The sequence below is a fragment of the Ascaphus truei genome, chromosome 3 (genome assembly GCF_040206685.1).
Source record: "Ascaphus truei isolate aAscTru1 chromosome 3, aAscTru1.hap1, whole genome shotgun sequence".
Classification (NCBI taxonomy): Eukaryota; Metazoa; Chordata; class Amphibia; order Anura; family Ascaphidae; genus Ascaphus; species Ascaphus truei.
In genome coordinates this window covers 185,562,874-185,587,093 of record NC_134485.1, presented here as the reverse complement: position 1 = coordinate 185,587,093, position 24,220 = coordinate 185,562,874, and the positions used below count along the sequence as shown (strand labels likewise).

The window sequence follows — 24,220 nt, the reverse complement described above, 5'->3', positions numbered from 1 at the left end:
AAGGGGAGCTGAAGAGCGGCGACCACCTTCACGCAGCACCAGCAACAGTGGTTCGCACACTAAGGGCAATAGCCAACATGGGGAGCCGGGAAAAGGCTCTAAGTGGGACACAGACTATGTACCTAAATGTGTAAATTGTCATGAGAGGGGCCACACAGCAAAAATCTGCCCACTAAATGATGAGCCCATGCAATGCAACAGCGTGGAACCTTATTCGCTGTTGTCCCAATGTATGCGCCCTAGCCCAGAGGACCCCTTGAATAACCATCTGTGGGCATCTGTAAAGGTTAATGGTAGGAGGGTTCGGGCACTTCTGGACTCTGGGAGCATGGTCACACTAGTGTCCGAATACCTCTTGCCCATTAAGAAGAAACAGGGAAACAGTTCACAAAGAATGGCAATTTGTTGTATACATGGGGATAATCATGAATATTCCACTGTTGATGTTTTTTTTGAAACAGAGTTTGGTTCTTTAGATTTCAAGGTGGGTATTGTACCCAAACTGGCACATGATGTGTTAATAGGGACCGACTTTCCCCATTTTCTAAAAATGTGGTCCCCCGCTCAGAATAGCGCCCAGAGTTCAATAGCGGACCATAACGAAGTATTAGAAGAAATAAATCCTTTCCCGTTTTCAGAAATGGAGGTTGACGAGGGCCCAAATAAGAAGGGGGAAAAGGAGGAGTGCTGTAAAATTCCCTTCCCCATCACTACTTTGGTAGGGAATACCCCAAATCAGGATGTTGATCAGACACTTACCACCCCAGAACCGGATAAGACCCTCGCTGACCTAGAGGTCAGTCCTGGGAGTTTTAAGAAGGCCCAGTGGGAGGACCCCACATTAGAGGTAGCAAGGGGAAATATACGGGACCTGAATAGTACTCTTGGCCAACCAGATAGGTCGCTTGCTTACCCCTACTTCGAGGTAGAGAACGACCTAGTATATCGGGTTGATAAAAGAAAATCAGTTACAACTAAACAATTGTTGGTACCACGGACATTCCGTAATGTAGTGTTACACCTCGCACATAGTCATCCATTGGGGGGACACCTAGGGGTGGAAAAGACAAAAGAAAAGGTTCTCCGAAGCTTCTATTGGCCTGGGGTTCTGGCAGAAATTACGAATTATTGTTCCTCATGCCCAGCATGTCAGATCACCGCCCCGTTCAAGGCGTACCGCAGCCCATTGGTACCCCTTCCCATAATAGAGGTACCATTTGACCGGATTGCTATGGATCTAGTAGGACCCCTAATAAAGTCTGCTAGGGGACATCAGCATATATTGGTAATATTAGATTATGCCACCCGATATCCGGAGGCAGTTCCCCCACGTAGCACCTCTGCCAAAAACATAGCAAAAGAGTTAGTAGTTCTGTTTTCCCGGGTTGGAATTCCTAAAGAGATTCTATCTGACCAGGGAACACCGTTTATGTCCCAAGTAACAAAAGAGTTATGTAAACTCCTAAAAATCAAGCACCTCAGAACCTCAGTCTATCATCCACAAACAGATGGTTTAGTGGAAAGGTTCAATAAAACCTTAAAGAGCATGTTACGGCGGGCGGTCGATAAAGATGGGAAAAACTGGGATTGTTTGTTACCGTACCTGTTATTTGCCATTAGGGAAGTTCCCCAATCATCCACAGGCTTCTCCCCGTTTGAACTATTGTATGGCCGACACCCAAGGGGCTTACTGGATATAGCCAAAGAGACTTGGGAACACGAGGTTACCCCTTACAGAAGTGTAATAGAGCATGTTGCCCAGATGCAGGACCGCATTGCTGCAGTCCTACCCATAGTGAGGGAACACATGGAGAAAGCTCAAGAAGCACAGAGGAATACGTATAATAAGGGTGCTAGGGTCAGAATTTTTTTTCCAGGTGATAGGGTACTAGTTCTGGTTCCCACCGTGGAAAGTAAATTCCTTGCTAAATGGCATGGGCCATATGAGGTCTTGGAAAGAGTGGGAGAAGTAAATTATAAGGTAAGACAGCCAGGTAGGAGGAAACCTGAGCAAATTTACCATATAAACCTACTCAAGCCCTGGAAAGATAGAGAAGTCTTGTCAACCCTAGTAACCCCAGGTCCGTCAGAGAGTCAAGAAACTGACCCAGAGGTTAGCATAGCTGAAACCCTGTCCGTTCATCAGAAACAAGAGGTTCAGAATTTAGTGAGCAGAAACAAAGAAATCTTCTCTACACAGCCAGGTAGAACTAGCGTAATTGAACATGACCTAGTCTCTGAACCGGGGGTCCGAGTTAACCTTAAACCGTACCGAATCCCAGAGGAAATAAAAGAGAGGCTATAAGTTTAGAGGTTAAAAAAATGCTAAAACTAGGCGTAATTGAGGAATCCCAAAGTGGGTGGAACAGCCCTATAGTCTTAGTCCCAAAGCCAGATGGTACAACAAGGTTTTGTAATGACTACCGGAAACTAAACGCGGTGTCAAAATTTGATACTTACCCTATGCCCAGGGTAGATGAACTTGTAGAGAGACTGGGTAAAGCCCGATATCTCACAACCCTAGACCTAACAAAAGGGTACTGGCAGGTTCCCCTCACAGAAAGGGCAAAAGAAAAGACAGCCTTCTCAACCCCAGACGGCCTCTTTCAGTATAGGGTGCTGCCTTTTGGCTTACATGGAGCTCCCGCCACATTCCAAAGAATGATGGATAAAATTTTAAAACCACATGCTCGGTATGCTGCTGCCTACCTGGATGATGTGGTAATCCATAGTGAAGATTGGCAATCCCACCTTCCAAAGGTCCAAGCTGTGCTCGACGCAGTTCGGTCTGCTGGACTAACTGCTAACCCCGCTAAATGCACCATTGGTCTGGAGGAGGCCAAGTATCTGGGGTATTCTATTGGCAGAGGTTTACTCAAACCCCAAACACTCAAAGTGGAGGCGATACAAGGTTGGCCAAGGCCAGTTACAAAAAAACAAGTAAGGACCTTTTTGGGGTTAATTGGGTACTATAGAAGGTTTATTCCCAATTTTGCGACTAAGGCAACCCCACTAACCGACCTCACAAAAGCAAGAGGACCACTTATGGTAAAGTGGTCCCCCGAAACCGAACAGGCCTTTAGAAGCCTGAAAGAAGCTCTCTGTGCCCAACCAGTGTTGGTCACACCTGACTTCTCCAAAGAGTTCGTAGTCCAAACCGACGCATCTGAGGTAGGGCTGGGGGCGGTACTCTCCCAGGAGTCTCAAGGTGAGGAACACCCCATCCTTTATTTAAGTAGGAAACTAAATCCCCAGGAGAAAAATTACTCCATAGTAGAGAAAGAGTGTCTCGCAATAAAGTGGGCTGTAGAGACGCTCAAATACTACCTGTTGGGGAGAAAATTCCGGTTGGTCACAGATCATGCACCCCTTACCTGGATGTGTCAAAACAGGGAAAAGAATGCTAGAGTGACCAGGTGGTTCCTAAGCCTACAACCCTTTAAATTTTCTGTGGAACACAGGTCAGGGCACAAACATGGCAATGCTGACGGGTTGTCAAGGATGCACTCCCTAATATCCATGGTCGCTCATCCCTCAGGGTCTGAGCTGGGGGGGAGGATATGTGACAGAAACCAGGGGATGGTAATAAATTCCATATATAGGGCTCCCAGGATACTGAACAGTTTCTATCCTGTCTGGCCTGGGAGTGCAGCCTTATAATACATGCACTCCATCCCACAGTTTTGGGCAAGCGCTGGAACTGAGGGATTTCTGTCACCTGTCATGCTAATTAGAAATCAGGTATGTAAGACTGATTTCCTGTTTGCTCTTGTCTCTTCTCCAGAGCCTGGAAGGCTGCTGAACACAGTGGGGAGAAGCCCCTTCCCCACACAGGTTCAATTGTTCTATTCATTTGGCTAACTCTGCAAAAGTACCTTGTTTTGTTGTTGGAAAGTGGAAAAGCCACTTCCACCCTGAGTTAGGGAAATCTAAGTTAAGTTATCGCTCAGGTGAGCAGCTTTTGTTTTGATGTGTTTTGTTGTATGCACTGTGGCAGTCTCAGTGCCTGGGACTGAATAAACCAGGCACAGCCTGTTTAAAGGAACAGTACGTGACGCCTCCTCATTTAACCTACCCCAAAAGACCGTGTTCTAACCGTCCCGGACAAGCAGCGGAGCCCCGGAGTAAGCTGTTTGTCACAATATGTATATATATATATATATATATATACTGTATAACAACAACCCCTATAACCCCTAACATACAGTACTGTACACATACAGTACTGTATATGCACATCAATGATACTATAGGCCGTCCCCTGGCGAGATGTGTTTGCAGCAGAGAGAGATCCGCTGCTCTCTCTGCGCAAACATCGGCACATTAAAAATTATTTAAAATACATTTTTATTCATAGTGTAGATGTGCAGGGGGTCTCCGGAGCTGAACCGCGTTGGTTTCAGGTCCGGGGACCCCCTGCTTCCCGAGATACAGCCCCCTTTATGAGGTGCCGGTATCCCTCTGCATTTAAAGGTCCCGATCACGTGACCGCGGCATGTAAACAAAGCAGAGGGATACCGGCACCCCATAAAGGGGCCTGTATCTCGGGAAGCAGGGGGTCCCTGGACCTAAAACCACAGCGGTTCAGCTCCGGAGACCCCCTGCACATCTACAGTATGAATAAAACACATATATAAATAAACACTCATTCCTTACCTTTGCGGCTATGTGTTACGTTAACGAAGCAGCATGACTGTATTTTTAATAATATTGTACAGTGAGCAGGGGGTTCCCTGAGCCACAAATCAAAGCTCCTGCACAATATTATTAAAATACAGAAATGCTGCTTCATTACCATAGCTGATAGCCGCTAAGGCAATGAAGGGGTTAACCCACCGTGCCCACTTTATTGTGGGTAGCGGGGGTGGGTGAAGGGGGTGTTTGGCCCTCGGTGTGAGTTTAGGACTTGCGGGGGGGTTGCCGGTGCACTTAACCCCTTCACGGCCGTAGCAGTTAATACCGCTACGGTCATGAAGGGGTTAGTCCCTCCCGCTACCCCCCCGCAAGCCCTAAACAACCATCGTTGGGGCTAATACCCCCTTCACCCACCCCCGCTACCCACAATAAAAAAAATTCACACACAGCAGCCATCCAAAAAATAAATAAATAAATACATGAATATAAATAAATACATTTAAAATACATTTTTATTCATAGTGTAGATGTGCAGGGGGTCTCCGGAGCTGAACCGCGTTGGTTTCAGGTCCGGGGACCCCCTGCTCCCCGAGATACAGACCCCTTTATGAGGTGCCGGTATCCCTCTGCATTTAAGGTCCTGATCACGTGACCGCGGCATGTAAACAAAGCAGAGGGATACCGGCACCCCATAAAGGGGCCTGTATCTCGGGAAGCAGAGGGTCCCCGGACCTAAAACCACAGTGGTTCAGCTCCGGAGACCCCATGCACATCTACACTATGAATAAAAATGTATTTTAAATTTATTTATATTCATGTATTTATTTATTTAGATTTATTTATTAATTGTGCTGCTGCTGTGTGTGAATTTCTTTTATTGTGGGTAGCGGGGGTGGGTGAAGGGGGTATTAGCCCCAAAGGTGGTTGTTTAGGGCTTGCGGGGGGGTAGCGGGTGCACTTAACCCCTTCACAACCGTAGCGGTATTAACTGCTACGGTCGTGAAGGGGTTAAGTGCACCCGCAACCCCCCCGCAAGTCCTAAACTCACACCAAGGGCCAAATACCCCCTTCACCCACCCCCGCTACCCACAATAAAAAAAATTCACGCACAGCAGCCCCACAATTAATAAATAAATCTAAATAAATAAATACATGAATATAAATAAATATATATGTATGTATATATATATATATAACAACAATCCCTATATATATATATATATATATATATATATATATAGTCAGGTATGGAGATTAGCACTCACGGTTTTGTTGCAGGAGGCAGATGCTTGTCCCATAGAGAGTATGTAGACATATGGAGACCAGGGGATCCTGATAGCCAAAAAGAGACAGCACACTGCAGATATGGTATCAAAAAAGTGTATTTTTTTAGTGGCCGCCTTGTGTTACTGAATACACTTTTTTGATACCATACCTGCAGTGTGCTGTCTCTTTTTGGCTATCAGGATCCCCTGGTCTCCATATGTCTATATATATATATATATATATATATATATATATATATATATATATATATATATATATATATATATATATATATATATATATATAATACTGAGTTAAGTTATGGTGAGTAAAAAAAGTGACAAAAACCCTCCACAGGAAAGCAAATATGCAAATATAGCTGTATGCTCATCTGCATGTCTTAGGCAGGTCTGCAACCCCGCCTTTCCCCATTATCACCCAGCATACAGCACTTCCACTGCAGCAAGGGATTCTGGGAAATGACATGCAAATGAGCACACAGTGTCACTTTTTGCCTCAATAACCATTTTTAACATTGTTCCCTATAGGCTTAAGCTTGCTGCATGGTCACAGCTTTGAGCACAGCCAGGGTTAAGGTGCATACCCAGAAAACCACCCACAGACAGCTGTTTCGACCTTGATGGGTCTCATCAGTGTGGGGTTGATTTTACTGGGAATGCAAGAGAGGCTATGGGATAGGCTAAACCATAATACTGAGTTGCCTCTCTTGCATTCCCAGTAAAATCAACCCCACACTGATGAGACCCATCAAGGTCGAAACAGCTGTCTGTGGGTGTTCTGGGTATTCACCTTAACCCTGGCTGTGCTCAAAGCTGTGACCATGCAGCAAGCTTAAGCCTATAGGGAACCATGTTAAAAATGGTTATTGAGGCAAAAAGTGACACTGTGTGCTCATTTGCATGTCATTTCCCAGAATTCCTTGCTGCAGTGGAAGTGCTGTATGCTGGGTGATAATGGGGAAAGGCGGGGTTGCAGACCTGCCTAAGACATGCAGATGAGCATTCAGCTATATTTGCATATTTGCTTTCCTGTGGAGGGTTTTTGTCACTTTTTTTACTCACCATAACTTAACTCAGTATTATGGTTTAGCCTATCCCATCCCAGATGAGCATACAGCTATATTTGCATATATATATATACAGTATATACACACACATGATGAACCAGTATACAAATAAATGTAGAAGGGTTATCAAAATCATACTGTACTACAAATAACACTTCTCCATACAGGCACACTACATTAAAATGAATTTCCTTTAATAATCCTAACTGATCTTAAAATCTAAATCATCAAATGCCAATGAAAAACCTCACATTCCAATCAATACATTGCATTTACATTGTATTTATGATGCATAAAATCTATGCACCATATACATTCTGCAAATGAATGTGAACAATATCATTGCAAGCACAATACAAATACTGAACCTCCAAACAAGTAAACTATTTTAACCAATTAAGTAAACAAAAATCAATATATAAGTACCAACCAGAATACAAAATTTAAAACCAAGGCTAACCCTTACAATACCAAGGATTACATCTATCTAATTGTAAAAAAACATTATACTGTACACACATTGCAGCATTGCAATAAACAACATACAGTACAGTACATCCCCTGTATCTCCCTGCCTTGAGTGTAATCTGTGTAAGGCCCCCTCCCCCTAATGTTTCTGTTAAATCTGCCTGCCTTGAGTGTAATCTGTGTAAAGCCCCCTCCCCCTAATGTTTCTGTTAAATCTCCCTGCCTTGAGTGTAATCTGTATAAAGCCCCCTCCCCCTAATGTGTCTGTTAAATCTCCCTGCCTGTGTTGCTGTGAGTGCAGTTTATGTAAATGTGGGGAGGGGGAGTGGGTTATAACCCCACCTCCTTGACTGTGATCTGTGTAAAGCCCCCTCCCCCTAATGTGTCTGTTAAATCTCCCTGCCTGTGTTGCTGTGAGTGCAGTTTATGTAAATGTGGGGAGGGGGGGGGACCCGATGTGCATACTGTGAGGTCTAACCACCCTCACCCACTACCCACATACCGTTACCCCCCCCCCCATCCTGGCCATGGCCCCTCCGCTTCTGCAAAACAGACACAAAAATTAAAACATCCAAAGTAATGTCCCCTAACCCCTTAATCACCATAGCGGTTATTAACCGCTACAGTCATTAAGGGGTTAACCCACCCTCACCCACCACTCGGGACGCCTACATACCCTCCCACACTAACCCCTCACCCCGTGAGGCCTAACCCCCCTCACCCACTACCCACAAGGGAGGCCTACCCACATACCGTTGGTGAACCCCCCCCATCCCCAGTACCCACAATAAAAACAATACAGTGACCCACAATAAACATCATTATATTTATTAAATACATTACCCACCCCCTGTGCCCCCCCATAAATACAAGATTTATCCTTTTACAAACAGGGTTCATAACGCAGCCCCACGCGAGTCCCCGGTAGGCTGGCGGGGCACCTGACAGACCTACAGGGTACCAGCAGCCCTTTTCAAACAGGTTCTGGAGGCCTGCTGGTGGGTCCCGCCAGCACCATGGCCCCCAGGTGGTCTCCTTGGGTCACAGTGGGCCACAATTGGGTCCCCACGGTAGGCCCAAGGATGTCTGGGAGCCCCGGTTCAGACCCACGGGTGTCTGCGGGGCCTCGGGTGGTTCCCACGGGGGTCTGGGGAACTCACGGGTGCTCACTATGGGTCCGCGGTGCCCCCACAGAAGTGGGACCACACATCTTCATCTCCGCACCTACGGGTCGGCGGTGCCCCCACAGAAGTAGGACCACACAGCTTCATCCCCGCAGACTACGGGTCTGCGGTGCCCCCACAGTTGTGAGGCCACCGCTTCATCCCCGCATGTGTCACCCGTGGAACCACCAGCCTGATACCCGTGAGATACCCGAGAAAACCACAGGTGGTCTCCAGAGGTCTCACGCGGAACCACGTAACAAACCCTGAATGTAAAAAAATAAACCTGGCCTATACATTCAATACATACACCCCCCCCCCCCCCCCCCCCAACACCTACAGTACAATAATGTGCAAAATAACTGTTATCCAGATATGGATAATAGATTAATTGCCCATTATTAAAAACATTAACTAGCATATTCAAATAAATAATAAAGTGCTACTGACTTCATCAAGAAGAAGTCTCTGTCGCCAGCAACATTCTTGTCTTGTCCACAAAATACATTGCCAAAACAAAGCCAATACATTGCAATTACATTCAGATATCAATTAACCCCTTAAACACCTTATCGGATAATAACCGCAAAGGTAATTAAGGGGTTAAGCCACACTGGCGGATATCCACCCTTCACCCATGAATTTGTACAGTGGCTTCATCATGCAACTATATATACAGTATATATATATATATATATATATACAGAGAGAGAGAGATATATATTTCTATACAGTATATACACACACATGATGAACCAATATACAAATAAATGTAGAAGGGTTATCAAAACCATACTGTACTACAAATAACACTTCTTCATACAGACACACTACATTACAATGAATTTCCTTTAATAATCCTAACTGATCTTACAATCTAAATCATCAAATGCCAATGAAAAACCTCACATTCCAATCAATACATTGCATTTACATTGTATAAATGATGCATAAAATCTATGCACCATATACATTCTGCAAATGTATTTGAACAATATCTTTGCAAGCCAAATACAAACACAGTACCTCCAATCAAGTAAACTATTTTAACCAATCAAGTAAACAAAAATCAATTAGCAATCATTATTTACATCCTTAAACAATTGACAGTCCATCCCGAACAATGAAACAATTAACTAATTCACGCCTGGAGCAGAACAATTTAGCATGTGAAAAAATATAAGTACCAACCAGAATACAAACTTTAAAACCAAGGCTAACCCTGAACACAAGCACACAATACAATATCAACAATTACATCTATCTAATTTTAAAATACTTTAAACACACAATAAATCTTAGCAGCATAGACAAATTATTTTAAAACACATGAAAGAAAGCTTTTAAAACAACATAATTTCTTACCCTGTATGTATATATCTCTCTAGACATATATACATACATACAGTTGCAAGAAATGATATACCACAAAAAAAAAATACACATGTTAAAAAAGCTTTTAAAAAAATTAACAAGTTAAATAAAATACATTTCTTTAGTTCACTTACCATTACTTGGCCCCACCGACTCCCGTTGCGCAGCTTACTCACGAACCAATCCACCAGGCACAGGAACCCATAAAATAATAAACCATACAAAAAAATAAACATTACACTTAAAATCCAAATCAATCCACGGGTCTTCTAATTGTAATCCACCTTCATCTGTATTCTTCTTTCTTCTATCTTCCGGGCGGGGCGGGGTCTTCTTTCAATCTTCGGCCACGCCCTGGTCTTCTTTCTTCTCCGGAGGTCCTTCCTCCTCGGCGTCTTGCTTCAAAATGAGACGACATCCTTTTTCCCCCCAAGCCTCTGTCACATGGTATACTAGAGCCAATCAGAGTAGGGATGGAGTTCCCACGCTCTGATTGGCTACCATTCCATGTGAGGGCGGCCATGTGTCTTTTCATGACGTCATCTTAAAGGCAATTGAAGCAAAGCCATTCTGATTGGCTGTGCTTTCATTGCCTTTAAGTGACGTCATCATTTTTATTTTTATCGGCCAAAATACATGGTTTTCACGGCCCAATCAGGGCCGTGGGAACCATATGACGAAAATGTGACGTCATAGGCCTTTAAAAGCCTATGTCGTCTCATTTTGAAGCCAGACGCCGTGGAGGAAGGACCTCCGGACAAGAAAGGAGACCAGGGCGTGGCCGCAGATGGAAAGAAGACCCCGCCCCGCCCGGAAGAAGATAGAAGAAAGAAGAATACAGATGAAGATAAAGATGGATTACAAATAGAAGACCCGTGGATTGATTTGGATTTTTAGTTTAATGTTTATTATTTTATGGTTTTTTATTTTATGGGTTCCTGTTCGTGGATTGGTTCGTGAGTAAGCTGCTCAACGGGAGTCGGTGGGGGCAAGTAATGGTAAGTGAACTAAAGAAATGTATTTTATTTAACTTGTTAATTTTTTTAAAAGCTTTTTTAACATGTGTATTTTTTTTTTGTGGTATATCATTTCTTGCCACTGTATGTATGTATGTATATATGTCTAGACAGATATATACATACAGGGTAAGAAATGATGTTGTTTTAAAAGCTTTCTTTCATGTGTTTTAAATTAATTTGACTATGCAGCTATGCTTAAATGTGTGTTTAAAGTATTTTAAAATTAGATAGATGTAATTGTTGATATTGTATTGTGTGTTTGAGGGAGGTCAGGCTAGCCTTGGTTTTAAAGTTTGTATTCTGGTTGGTACTTATATTTTTTTCACATGCTGAATTGTTCTGCTCGAGGCGTGAATTAGTTAATTGTTTCATTGTTCGGGATGGACTGTCAATTGTTTAGGGATGTAAATAATGATTGCTAATTGATTTTTGTTTACTTGATTGGTTAAAATAGTTGACTTGTTTGGAAGTGTTTGAATTTTGCTTGTACCTCAGTACCTCCAATCAAGTAAACTATTTTAACCAATCAAGTAAACAAAAATCAATTAGCAATCATTATTTACATCCTTAAACAACTGACAGTCCATCCCGAACAATGAAACAATTAACTAATTCACGCCTGGAGCAGAACAATTCAGCATGTGAAAAAAATATAAGTACCAACCAGAATACAAACTTTAAAACCAAGGCTAGCCTGACCTCCCTCAAACACACAATACAATATCAACAATTACATCTATCTAATTTTAAAATACTTTAAACACACATTTAAGCATAGCTGCATAGTCAAATTAATTTAAAACACATGAAAGAAAGCTTTTAAAACAACATCATTTCTTACCCTGTATGTATATATCTCTCTAGACATATATACATACATACATACAGTGGCAAGAAATGATATACCACAAAAAAAAAATACACATGTTAAAAAAGCTTTTAAAAAAATTAACAAGTTAAATAAAATACATTTCTTTAGTTCACTTACCATTACTTGCCCCCACCGACTCCCGTTGAGCAGCTTACTCACGAACCAATCCATGAACAGGAACCCATAAAATAAAAAAACATAAAATAATAAACATTAAACTAAAAATCCAAATCAATCCACGGGTCTTCTATTTGTAATCCATCTTTATCTTCATCTGTATTCTTCTTTCTTCTATCTTCTTCCGGGCGGGGCGGGGTCTTCTTTCCATTTGCGGCCACGCCCTGGTCTTCTTTCTTGCCGGAGGTCCTTCCTCCACGGCGTCTGGCTTCAAAATGAGACGACATAGGCTTTTAAAGGCCTATGACGTCACATTTTCGTCATATGGTTCCCACGGCCCTGATTGGGCCGTGAAAACCATGTATTTTGGCCGATAAAAATAAAAATGATGACGTCACTTAAAGGCAATGAAAGCACAGCCAATCAGAATGGCTTTGCTTCAATTGCCTTTAAGATGACGTCATTAAAAGTAACATGGCCGGCCTCACATGGTATGGTAGCCAATTTAGAGCGTGGGAACTCCATCCCTACTCTGATTGGCTCTAGTATACCATGTGACAGAGGTTTGGGGGGGAAAAGGATGTGACGTACTACTGCCAATCAGAGTAGGGCTGGAGTTCCCACGCTCTGATTGGCTCTAGTACCATGTGACAAGCTTTCAATGACGTCACATCCTTTCTCCCCCCAAGCCTCTGTCACATGGTATACTAGAGCCAATCAGAGTAGGGATGGAGTTCCCACGCTCTGATTGGCTACCATACCATGTGAGGCCGGCCATGTGTCTTTTCATGACGTCATCTTAAAGGCAATTGAAGCAAAACCATTCTGATTGGCTGTGCTTTCATTGCCTTTAAGTGACGTCATCATTTTTATTTTTATCGGCCAAAACACATGGTTTTCACGGCCCAATCAGGGCCGTGGGAACCATATGATGAAAATGTGACGTCATAGGCCTTTAAAAGCCTATGTCGTCTCATTTTGAAGCAAGACGCCGAGGAGGAAGGACCTCCGGAGAAGAAAGAAGACCAGGGCGTGGCCGAAGATGGAAAGAAGACCCCGCCCGGAAGAAGATAGAAGAAAGAAGAATAAAGATGAAGATGGATTACAATTAGAAGACCCGTGGATTGATTTGGATTTTTAGTGTAATGTTTATTTTTTTATGGTTTATTATTTTATGGGTTCCTGTGCTTGGTGGATTGGTTCGTGAGTTAGGTGCGCAACGGGAGTCGGTGGGGCCAAGTAATGGTAAGTGGACTAAAGAAATGTATTTTATTTAACTTGTTAATTTTTTTAAAAGCTTTTTTAACATGTGTATTTTTTTTTTGTGTGGTATATCATTTCTTGCAACTGTATGTATGTATGTATATATGTCTAGAGATATATATACATACAGGGTAAGAAATGATGTTGTTTTTAAAGCTTTCTTTCATGTGTTTTAAATTAATTTGTCTATGCTGCTATGCTTTATTGTGTGTTTAAAGTATTTTAAAATTAAATAGATGTAATTGTTGATATTGTATTGTGTGCTTGTGTTCAGGGTTAGCCATGGTTTTAAAGTTTGTATTCTGGTTGGTACTTATATTTTTTCACATGCTAAATTGTTCTGCTCCAGGCGTGAATTAGTTAATTGTTTCATTGTTCGGGATGGACTGTCAATTGTTTAGGGATGTAAATAATGATTGCTAATTGATTTTTGTTTACTTGATTGGTTAAAATAGTTTACTTGTTTGGAGGTACTGTGTTTGTATTTGGCTTGCAATGATATTGTTCACATTCATTTGCAGAATGTATATGGTGCATAGATTTTATGCAGCATTTATACAATGTAAATGCAATGTATTGATTGGAATGTGAGGTTTTTCATTGGCATTTGATGATTTAGATTGTAAGATCAGTTAGGATTATTAAAGGAAATTCATTGTAATGTAGTGTGTCTGTATGGAGAAGTGTTATTTGTAGTACAGTATGGTTTTGATAACCCTTCTACATTTATTTGTATATTGGTTCATCATGTGTGTATATATACTGTATATAAATATATATCTCTCTCTCTGTATGTATATATATATATATATATATATATATATATATATATATATATATATATATATATATATATATATACTGTATATATACTGTATATATAGTTGCATGATGAAGCCACTGTACAAATTCATGGGTGAAGGGTGGGTATCGGGCCAGTGTGGCTTAACCCCTTAATTACCTTTGCGGTTATTATCCGATAAGGTGTTTAAGGGGTTAATTGATATCTGAATGTAATTGCAATGTATTGGCTTTGTTTTGGCAATGTATTTTGTGGACAAGACAAGAATGTTGCTGGCGACAGAGACTTCTTCTTGATGAAGTCAGTAGCACTTTATTATTTATTTGAATATGCTAGTTAATGTTTTTAATAATGGGCAATTAATCTATTATCCATATCTGGATAACAGTTATTTTGCACATTATTGTACTGTAGGTGTTGGGGGGGGGGGGGTGTATGTATTGAATGTATAGGCCAGGTTTATTTTTTTTACATTCAGGGTTTGTTACGTGGTTCCGCGTGAGACCTCTGGAGACCACCTGTGGTTTTCTCGGGTATCTCACGGGTATCAGGCTGGTGGTTCCACGGGTGACACATGCGGGGATGAAGCGGTGGCCTCACATCTGTGGGGGCACCGCGGACCGTAGTCTGCGGGGATGAAGCTGTGTGGTCCCACTTCTGTGGGGGCACCGCCGACCCGTAGGTGCGGGGATGAAGATGTGTGGTCCCACTTCTGTGGGGGCACCGCGGACCCGTAGTGAGCACCCGTAAGTTCCCCAGACCCCCGTGGGAACCACCCGAGGCCCCGCAGACACCTGTGGGTCTGACCCGGGGCTCCCAGACATCCTTGGGCCTACCGTGGGGACCCAATTGTGGCCCACTGTGACCCAAGGAGACCACCTGGGGGCCATGGTGCTGGCGGGACCCACCAGCAGGCCTCCAGAACCTGTTTGAAAAGGGCTGCTGGTACCCTGTAAGTCTGTCAGGTGCCCCGCCAGCCCACCGGGGACTCGCGTGGGGCTGCGTTATGAACCCTGTTTGTAAAAGGATAAATCTTGTATTTATGGGGGGGCACAGGGGGTGGGTAATGTATTTAATAAATATAATGATGTTTATTGTGGGTCACTGTATTGTTTTTATTGTGGGTACTTGGGGTGGGGGGGGGGGTTCCCCAACGGTATGTGGGTAGGCCTCCCTTGTGGGTAGTGGGTGAGGGGGGTTAGGCCTCACGGGATGAGGGGTTAGTGTGGGAGGGTATGTAGGCGTCCCGAGTGGTGGGTGAGGGTGGGTTAACCCCTTAATGACTGTAGCGGTTAATAACCGCTATGGTGATTAAGGGGTTGGGGGACATTACTTTGGATGTTTTAATTTTTGTGTCTGTTTTGCAGAAGCGGAGGGGCCATGGCCAGGATGGGAGGGGGGGGTAACGGTATGTAGGTAGTGGGTGAGGGTGGTTAGACCTCACAGTATGCACATTGGGTCCCCCCCCTCCCCCCCCTCCCCCCCACATTTACATAAACTGCACTCACAGCAACACAGGCAGGGAGATTTAACAGACACATTAGGGGGAGGGGGCTTTACACAGATCACAGTCAAGGAGGTGGGGTTATAACCCACTCCCCCTCCCCACATTTACATAAACTGCACTCACAGCAACACAGGCAGGGAGATTTAACAGACACATTAGGGGGAGGGGGCTTTATACAGATTACACTCAAGGCAGGGAGATTTAACAGAAACATTAGGGGGAGGGGGCCTTACACAGATTACACTCAAGGCAGGGAGATACAGGAGATGTACTGTACTGTATGTTGTTTATTGCAATGCTGCAATGTGTTTACAGTATAATATTTTTTACAATTAGATAGATGTAATCCTTGGTATTGTAAGGGTTAGCCTTGGTTTTAAATTTTGTGTTCTGGTTGGTACTTATATATTGATTTTTGTTTACTTGATTGGTTAAAATAGTTTACTTGTTTGGAGGTTCAGTATTTGTATTGTGCTTGCAATGATATTGTTCACATTCATTTGCAGAATGTATATGGTGCATAGATTTTGGCTTTCTTTCATGTGTTTTAAAATAATTTGTCTATGCTGCTATGCTTTATTGTGTGTTTAAAGTATTTTAAAATTAAATAGATGTAATTGTTGATATTGTATTGTGTGCTTGTGTTCAGGGTTAGCCTTGGTTTTAAAGTTTGTATTCTGGTTGGTACTTATATTTTTTCACATGCTAAATTGTTCTGCTCCAGGCGTGAATTAGTTAATTGTTTCATTGTTCGGGATGGACTGTCAATTGTTTAGGGATGTAAATAATGATTGCTAATTGATTTTTGTTTACTTGATTGGTTAAAATAGTTTACTTGTTTGGAGGTGCTGTGTTTGTATTTGGCTTGCAATGATATTGTTCACATTCATTTGCAGAATGTATATGGTGCATAGATTTTATGCAGCATTTATACAATGTAAATGCAATGTATTGATTGGAATGTGAGGTTTTTCATTGGCATTTGATGATTTAGATTGTAAGATCAGTTAGGATTATTAAAGGAAATTCATTGTAATGTAGTGTGTCTGTATGGAGAAGTGTTATTTGTAGTACAGTATGGTTTTGATAACCCTTCTACATTTATTTGTATATTGGTTCATCATGTGTGTTTATATACTGTATATAAATATATATCTCTCTCTCTGTATGTATATATATATATATATATATATATATACTGTATATATACTGTATATATACTGTATATATAGTTGCATGATGAAGCCACTGTACAAATTCATGGGTGAAGGGTGGGTATCGGGCCAGTGTGGCTTAACCCCTTAATTACCTTTGCGGTTATTATCCGATAAGGTGTTTAAGGGGTTAATTGATATCTGAATGTAATTGCAATGTATTGGCTTTGTTTTGGCAATGTATTTTGTGGACAAGACAAGAATGTTGCTGGCGACAGAGACTTCTTCTTGATGAAGTCAGTAGCACTTTATTATTTATTTGAATATGCTAGTTAATGTTTTTAATAATGGGCAATTAATCTATTATCCATATCTGGATAACAGTTATTTTGCACATTATTGTACTGTAGGTGTTGGGGGGGGGGGGGGGTGTATGTATTGAAAGTATAGGCCAGGTTTATTTTTTTTACATTCAGGGTTTGTTACGTGGTTCCGCGTGAGACCTCTGGAGACCACCTGTGGTTTTCTCGGGTATCTCACGGGTATCAGGCTGGTGGTTCCACGGGTGACACATGCGGGGATGAAGCGGTGGCCTCACATCTGTGGGGGCACCGCGGACCGTAGTCTGCGGGGATGAAGCTGTGTGGTCCCACTTCTGTGGGGGCACCGCCGACCCGTAGGTGCGGGGATGAAGATGTGTGGTCCCACTTCTGTGGGGGCACCGCGGACCCGTAGTGAGCACCCGTAAGTTCCCCAGACCCCCGTGGGAACCACCCGAGGCCCCGCAGACACCTGTGGGTCTGACCCGGGGCTCCCAGACATCCTTGGGCCTACCGTGGGGACCCAATTGTGGCCCACTGTGACCCAAGGAGACCACCTGGGGGCCATGGTGCTGGCGGGACCCACCAGCAGGCCTCCAGAACCTGTTTGAAAAGGGCTGCTGGTACCCTGTAAGTCTGTCAGGTGCCCCGCCAGCCCACCGGGGACTCGCGTGGGGCTGCGTTATGAACCCTGTTTGTAAAAGGATAAATCTTGTATTTATGGGGGGGCACAGGGGGTGGGTAATGTATTTAATAAATATAATGATGTTTATTGTGGGTCACTGTATTGTTTTTATTGTGGGTACTTGGGGTGGGGGGGGGGGTTCCCCAACGGTATGTGGGTAGGCCTCCCTTGTGGGTAGTGGGTGAGGGGGGTTAGGCCTCACGGGATGAGGGGTTAGTGTGGGAGGGTATGTAGGCGTCCCGAGTGGTGGGTGAGGGTGGGTTAACCCCTTAATGACTGTAGCGGTTAATAACCGCTATGGTGATTAAGGGGTTAGGGGACATTACTTTGGATGTTTTAATTTTTGTGTCTGTTTTGCAGAAGCGGAGGGGCCATGGCCAGGATGGGAGGGGGGGGTAACGGTATGTAGGTAGTGGGTGAGGGTGGTTAGACCTCACAGTATGCACATTGGGTCCCCCCCCTCCCCCCCCTCCCCCCCACATTTACATAAACTGCACTCACAGCAACACAGGCAGGGAGATTTAACAGACACATTAGGGGGAGGGGGCTTTACACAGATCACAGTCAAGGAGGTGGGGTTATAACCCACTCCCCCTCCCCACATTTACATAAACTGCACTCACAGCAACACAGGCAGGGAGATTTAACAGACACATTAGGGGGAGGGGGCTTTATACAGATTACACTCAAGGCAGGGAGATTTAACAGAAACATTAGGGGGAGGGGGCCTTACACAGATTACACTCAAGGCAGGGAGATACAGGAGATGTACTGTACTGTATGTTGTTTATTGCAATGCTGCAATGTGTTTACAGTATAATATTTTTTACAATTAGATAGATGTAATCCTTGGTATTGTAAGGGTTAGCCTTGGTTTTAAATTTTGTGTTCTGGTTGGTACTTATATATTGATTTTTGTTTACTTGATTGGTTAAAATAGTTTACTTGTTTGGAGGTTCAGTATTTGTATTGTGCTTGCAATGATATTGTTCACATTCATTTGCAGAATGTATATGGTGCATAGATTTTATGCATCATAAATACAATGTAAATGCAATGTATTGATTGGAATGTGAGGTTTTTCATTGGCATTTGATGATTTAGATTTTAAGATCAGTTAGGATTATTAAAGGAAATTAATTTTAATGTAGTGTGCCTGTATGGAAAAGTGTTATTTGTAGTACAGTATGATTTTGATAACCCTTCTACATTTATTTGTATATTGGTTCATCATGTGTGTATATACTGTATATATATATATATATATATATATATATATATATATATATATATATATATATATGTATAGGGATTGTTGTTTTATATATATATATATATGTAAATCTAAATAAATATATCTAAATAAATCTAATTAAATAAATAAATGAATATAAATAAATATATATATATATATATATATATATATATATATATATATATATATATATATACATATATATTTATTTATATTCATTTATTTATTTATTTAGATTTATTTATTAATTGTGGGGCTGCTGTGCGTGATTTTTTTTTATTGTGGGTAGCAGGGGTGGGTGAAGGGGGTATTAGCCCCAACGATGGTTGTTTAGGGCTTGCGGGGGGTAGCGGGAGGGGTTAGCCCCTTCATGACCGTAGCGGTATTAACTGCTACGGCCGTGAAGGGGTTAAGTGCACCTGCAAGTCCTAAACTCACACCAAGGGCCAAATACCCCTTCACCCACCCCCGCTACCCACAATAAAGCGGGCACGGTGGGTTAACCCCTTCATTGCCTTAGCGGCTATCAGCTATTGTAATGAAGCAGCATTTCTGTATTTTTAATAATATTGTGCAGGAGCAGGGGGTCCCCTGAGCTTTGATTTGTGGCGTAGGGAACCCCCTGCTCTCTGTACAATATTATTAAAAATACAGTCATGCTGCTTCGTTACCGTAGCAAATAGCCGCAAAGGTAAGGAATGAGTGTTTATTTATATATGTGTTTTATTCATACTGTAGATGTGCAGAGGGTCTCCGGAGCTGAACCGCTGTGGTTTTAGGTCCGGGGACCCCCTGCTTCCCGAGATACAGGCCCCTTTAGGGGGTGCCGGTATCCCTCTGCTTGGTTTACATGCCGCGGTCACGTGATCGGGACCTTTAAATGCAGAGGGATACCTGCACCTCATAAAGGGGGCTGTATCTCGGGAAGCAGGGCGTCCCCGGACCTGAAACCAACGTGGTTCAGCTCCGGAGACCACCTGCACATTCACACTATGAATAAAAATGTATTTTAAATAATTTTTAATGTGCCGATGTTTGCGCAGAGAGAGCAGCGGATCGCTCTCTGCTGCAAACACATCTCGCCAGGGGACGGCCTATAGTATCATTGATGTGCATATACAAACTGTATGTGTATGTTAGGGGTTATAGGGGTTGTTGTTATACAGTATATACTATATATATACAGTATATACTGCATTACAATTCATGAATTTCTCGGCTTCAAAGACAACAGCTCGCAAACGCCCCCATGAGTTTTTACACGGCATTGCAGTATTGCAGCCAGCGGGAATAAAATGCTTAAATCACAGCCGCGAAAATAACGCAATACACCCCGGGAGAAAACGACACAAAACCGCACATCACCGGGATAATCTGAAATTCGCGGAGCTAGCCGAGTTAGAATAAAGTTGTTCGCCACTGTACTCTTATTAACAAAATATTGTTTTAATATTTTAATAATGTTATAATTATAAATAGAACTACTAATTAAAATGTACAAACACAAGAAAGTTGTAACCGCTAAGGTAAGGAGGGGGTTAACTCCTCCTGCAAACCCACCCACCCCCAAGCAGGCATAAACACCCACCCGGGCTAAATACCACCTTCAGCCAGCCCCTCTACCCCCAACAAACTGGGCACTGGTATTTAAACCCTTCATTACCGTAGCGGTTAGCCGCTAAGGTAATGAAGCTGCCTATAAATGTATTCTTATTCCATATGATGGAAGCAGGGGATCTCCGGAGCTGGTATTAATGCGGAGCAGCGCCGAAGACCCCCGGCTTCAATCCGATGTAGTAAGAATACATTTTGTTCAGCAGAGTCACATCACGGATCCCATCTCGCTACCCTTCAGGAGATCAGAACCTGTGAGTTGCAGCCACGATGTGCATCTCAGAGCTACCTTAATACACAGGCGGCACACTTTATCCGAGTGCGGCTCATTCCGCAAGCCGGGAAATGTCCCGACTTGCGAGCCGCACTCCCTCAGCGTGCCGCGCATCACCGATGCGCGGTCACGCATCATCGGGTGCCTGTGCCGCCTGTACGCGTGCCCAGGGCTCCCCGAGGGAGCCATGGTGTCGCGTGGATGTCACGACGGCGGCGGGACGTTCCGGGGGACCCGGTAAGGAGAGGGGGAAGCCCCAATCTGCGGGCCTCTCCTCCGAGGCTTCGGCGCGCGCCCGGCACCCTCCGGCGCGCGCCAGGTTACTGCTGCGGCCGAGAACGGGCAAATGCTCAAATAAACTCGGCCGCAGCAGTAGCTCGATTTTTAAACAAATGACAATTTGAGCGTTTTTTGAGCTCCCGCTCAATTTGACATTGCGAGAGTGCTATCGTTCGGTAAGAAACAGTTTTCAATCGAGTTTAGCATGTTATCGAAGCTTTCTGAATAGCTACACATGTAAACTCGCTAGAAAAGTACTCAAAACTGTTGATAAGTCACTTATCGAAGTTTACTGAATAGGCACCTGTGTACCACGCTCCCTTATTTGTTTGTTAGCTCAAAACAGCAGCAAATGACATACATGGCATTTGAGTGACCTGAATTAGTTGTAATGTAAATGAACAGAAAATGGTGTCCACTGTGAGTAAACAAATCAGTAAACTGAGGACCAAAGGGCTTATGTGTCAAAGTCTCCTGGCTACAGAATTGGTTCAAATAATTGCACCAAATTTATCAAAGAAAAGAATTATGTTGGAAACAATGGGATTTTTGGCTTCATAAATTTGGTGCAGTTTTTTTGCTCCACTTTTGCCCCTCTTTTACTGCTGGGTGACTTTCATACATCAGCCCCAAAGTGTTCCGTTTTTGGTAAATATTCAGAAAATACCATAATGGGAAAATTCTTAACTTATTTAAACTATTATATATACTTCCTCACCTACTGTCCCGGTGAGTCTCCTGACATGCCACTTTAATTAAAAGTTCTCCAAGGCTGGGATGTCCATTCCTGATTTATTGTTTGATGCACTTATTGTTTTATATTTCCCTACATTATTTTGTCTCTTTTGTAAAGCGCTATGTACATTGGTATCGCTATATAAATAAAAATATACATACATATTTCCCATCCTAATGTCTTGCCATTATATATCAGCCTTGCAGGTATACTTTTAAGTTACAGGATAGGTAGAGGAAAAGAAGCGGTTAAATGCTAGGTATAATAACCAATAATGTAGTGTAACTCTAAAAAAACAAACACATGAGAAGAATGACAAAAAGATTATTACAATTTTAATAAAATGCAATTACTAAATATAAAACAACAAACAAATATCCGTTGGGCTAAAGACACAGATGAGGCAGTACCATCCAGTAGGAGTAAAATTGAAATCCTACTTAACGCAAGGCTGAGAATAATAGACCCATAGAGTAGCTGTCCTTCCTCCGCAGACCAGGAAACCTCTGCAAGGGATAAAGTTGCGTGTCCTCTGCAGCTCTATGCAAACCGAACCACCACTGCTGCCCTTTAGATTCAGTGCTTTCTAGCCTCGGCGAAAGCGGCCGTTGTTAGGCCGTTTCCCGCCTACAATTCGAATGTCCCGCCCCGCGCAGGTGGCACCTAATTATTAGGCCAATGAGGCGGCGCGAGACGGCAGTTCCGGCGCCTCGATTTGAAAGCACTTTGTTTTGGCTCGCCACGCACCCCCTCGGGCAACGGTTGCTTCAAGCGCGAACTCGGCGTGATGAGAAAGGACCAGTCGGGAGCGCGTCGACGGCGTCAACGGCTCTGCAGCCAATAGGATTTGGCGATTATGTCCCGCTGCTCCCGCTGCTTCAGTTCACTTCAGACGCAATAAAGAACGCACAAGCGTTCGAAACGCGTTGGATTTTAGGTCTTATGACACAATAAAGTTTATATTTTTTTGATTCTGGGTCCTCTCCTTGCTCCTGTCAGATCGTGCGCTCCTCTCAACCATCTGCATACTTTTAAGTTACGCAGACAGTAATTACAGCAATAAGATAAAAACAGATGTACAATATGTTATTCAATTTCTATTTGACAGATGTGAAAGCAGAATGTGCTATATACAGTACAAAATTATTGCATGTCTTTTAAATCAATCAAACATTGCACTCTCACACTAGGCAATCTTCATTCGTATATGTCAGAGTCAAACGGTTTTGGTTGGTAGCTGCCATTGTAGTAACATGTGATTCTTCTTTGAGGTCACACGGGAACAGAATATAATAAAGATGTCAATTTCCAGTACTGGGTGATGATCGCTTGTTGACACTTTATTTGGTATTGCTAATAAGAAACAATTGTGTGTGATTTGCGTGCAGGTGGAAGACAATTCTTACACCAAGCTGCAGACAGACAACATGAAGAGAGCACAGCAGGGGTTAACCGGCACAACTTCACACCTACAACTGGGTAAAACAGAACAAATTATATATTCTTCTTTACAGTGTCACATAACAGATTCATTATCTTTTCTATAGAGCAAACTTATTTTTCAAGGTGCGATATCTTGTAATTTGAGAATCAAAATTACAGTATGTAATCTTTCAAGACCACTTGGGTCCTTTCATTATATGAGAAGTGGTTTTGAAAGCTCAGGTGGGCCAATATTCTGTACAAAGATACATTCACAACCAGACTAAGGGGGTGTAGAAAGGTGGCAAAATCTGAGCAAAAAACCACCAGATTAATCAATTAAATGGAATCTCATTAAAACCAGTATAACAATGGAAATACAAGGTGAGTTTTATATAAAGACATATCATTTATTAATATAGATTGTGGTTAATAAGAGACGCTATGCCATAAGATGCCTTCCAGTAATGGAAGACACTGTGACGGTGAGGGGGTAACCATTCTCAATAATAAAGGTTAAGCCCGTTTGGTTACCTCAGATCCTTGTATTGGGGTTCTGAGTGTCAGCTCTTGGACTCAGTGATTGTCTATGCATTGTAAATAATTATGCAACAATAAAGAATTTATGTGTTTTTACCTTTCTAGGAGTGAAAGCAAGCAGAGATTGCCAGGCTATGAGTTTCAAGGGGGGTTTTACGGAAAACAATCTTAATGTGCCTAGCTAGCCGGGTTCCAGAGTTGCTTGAGACCCCAAAAATGTACATCAGGTCGAATTCCCGGATACTTTGAGACACATTGTTCCGTCAAAATCTCCCCTTGAAAATGCTTGCGCGACTCACCGCTAGGATTCCCTGCTTCAGCACACACCAGAATGGTAAATGGGGCATAGGGATGTGAGGTATCCCTGGA

At 42.8% G+C, this 24,220-nt stretch overlaps 1 protein-coding gene across 6 annotated transcripts in view; it reads left to right on the top strand.

Moving 5' to 3' along the window:
- The window catches only part of TEX14 (testis expressed 14, intercellular bridge forming factor), a 541,240-nt gene that overhangs the window by 266,180 nt on the left and 250,840 nt on the right, over positions 1 to 24,220 (top strand). For all 6 annotated transcript variants that reach the window (XM_075589773.1, XM_075589772.1, XM_075589771.1 and 3 more), the window contains exon 21: positions 23,278 to 23,368. In XM_075589773.1, the coding sequence (XP_075445888.1) occupies positions 23,278 to 23,368 (91 nt within the window). The remainder of the gene's footprint in view (positions 1 to 23,277; positions 23,369 to 24,220) is intronic.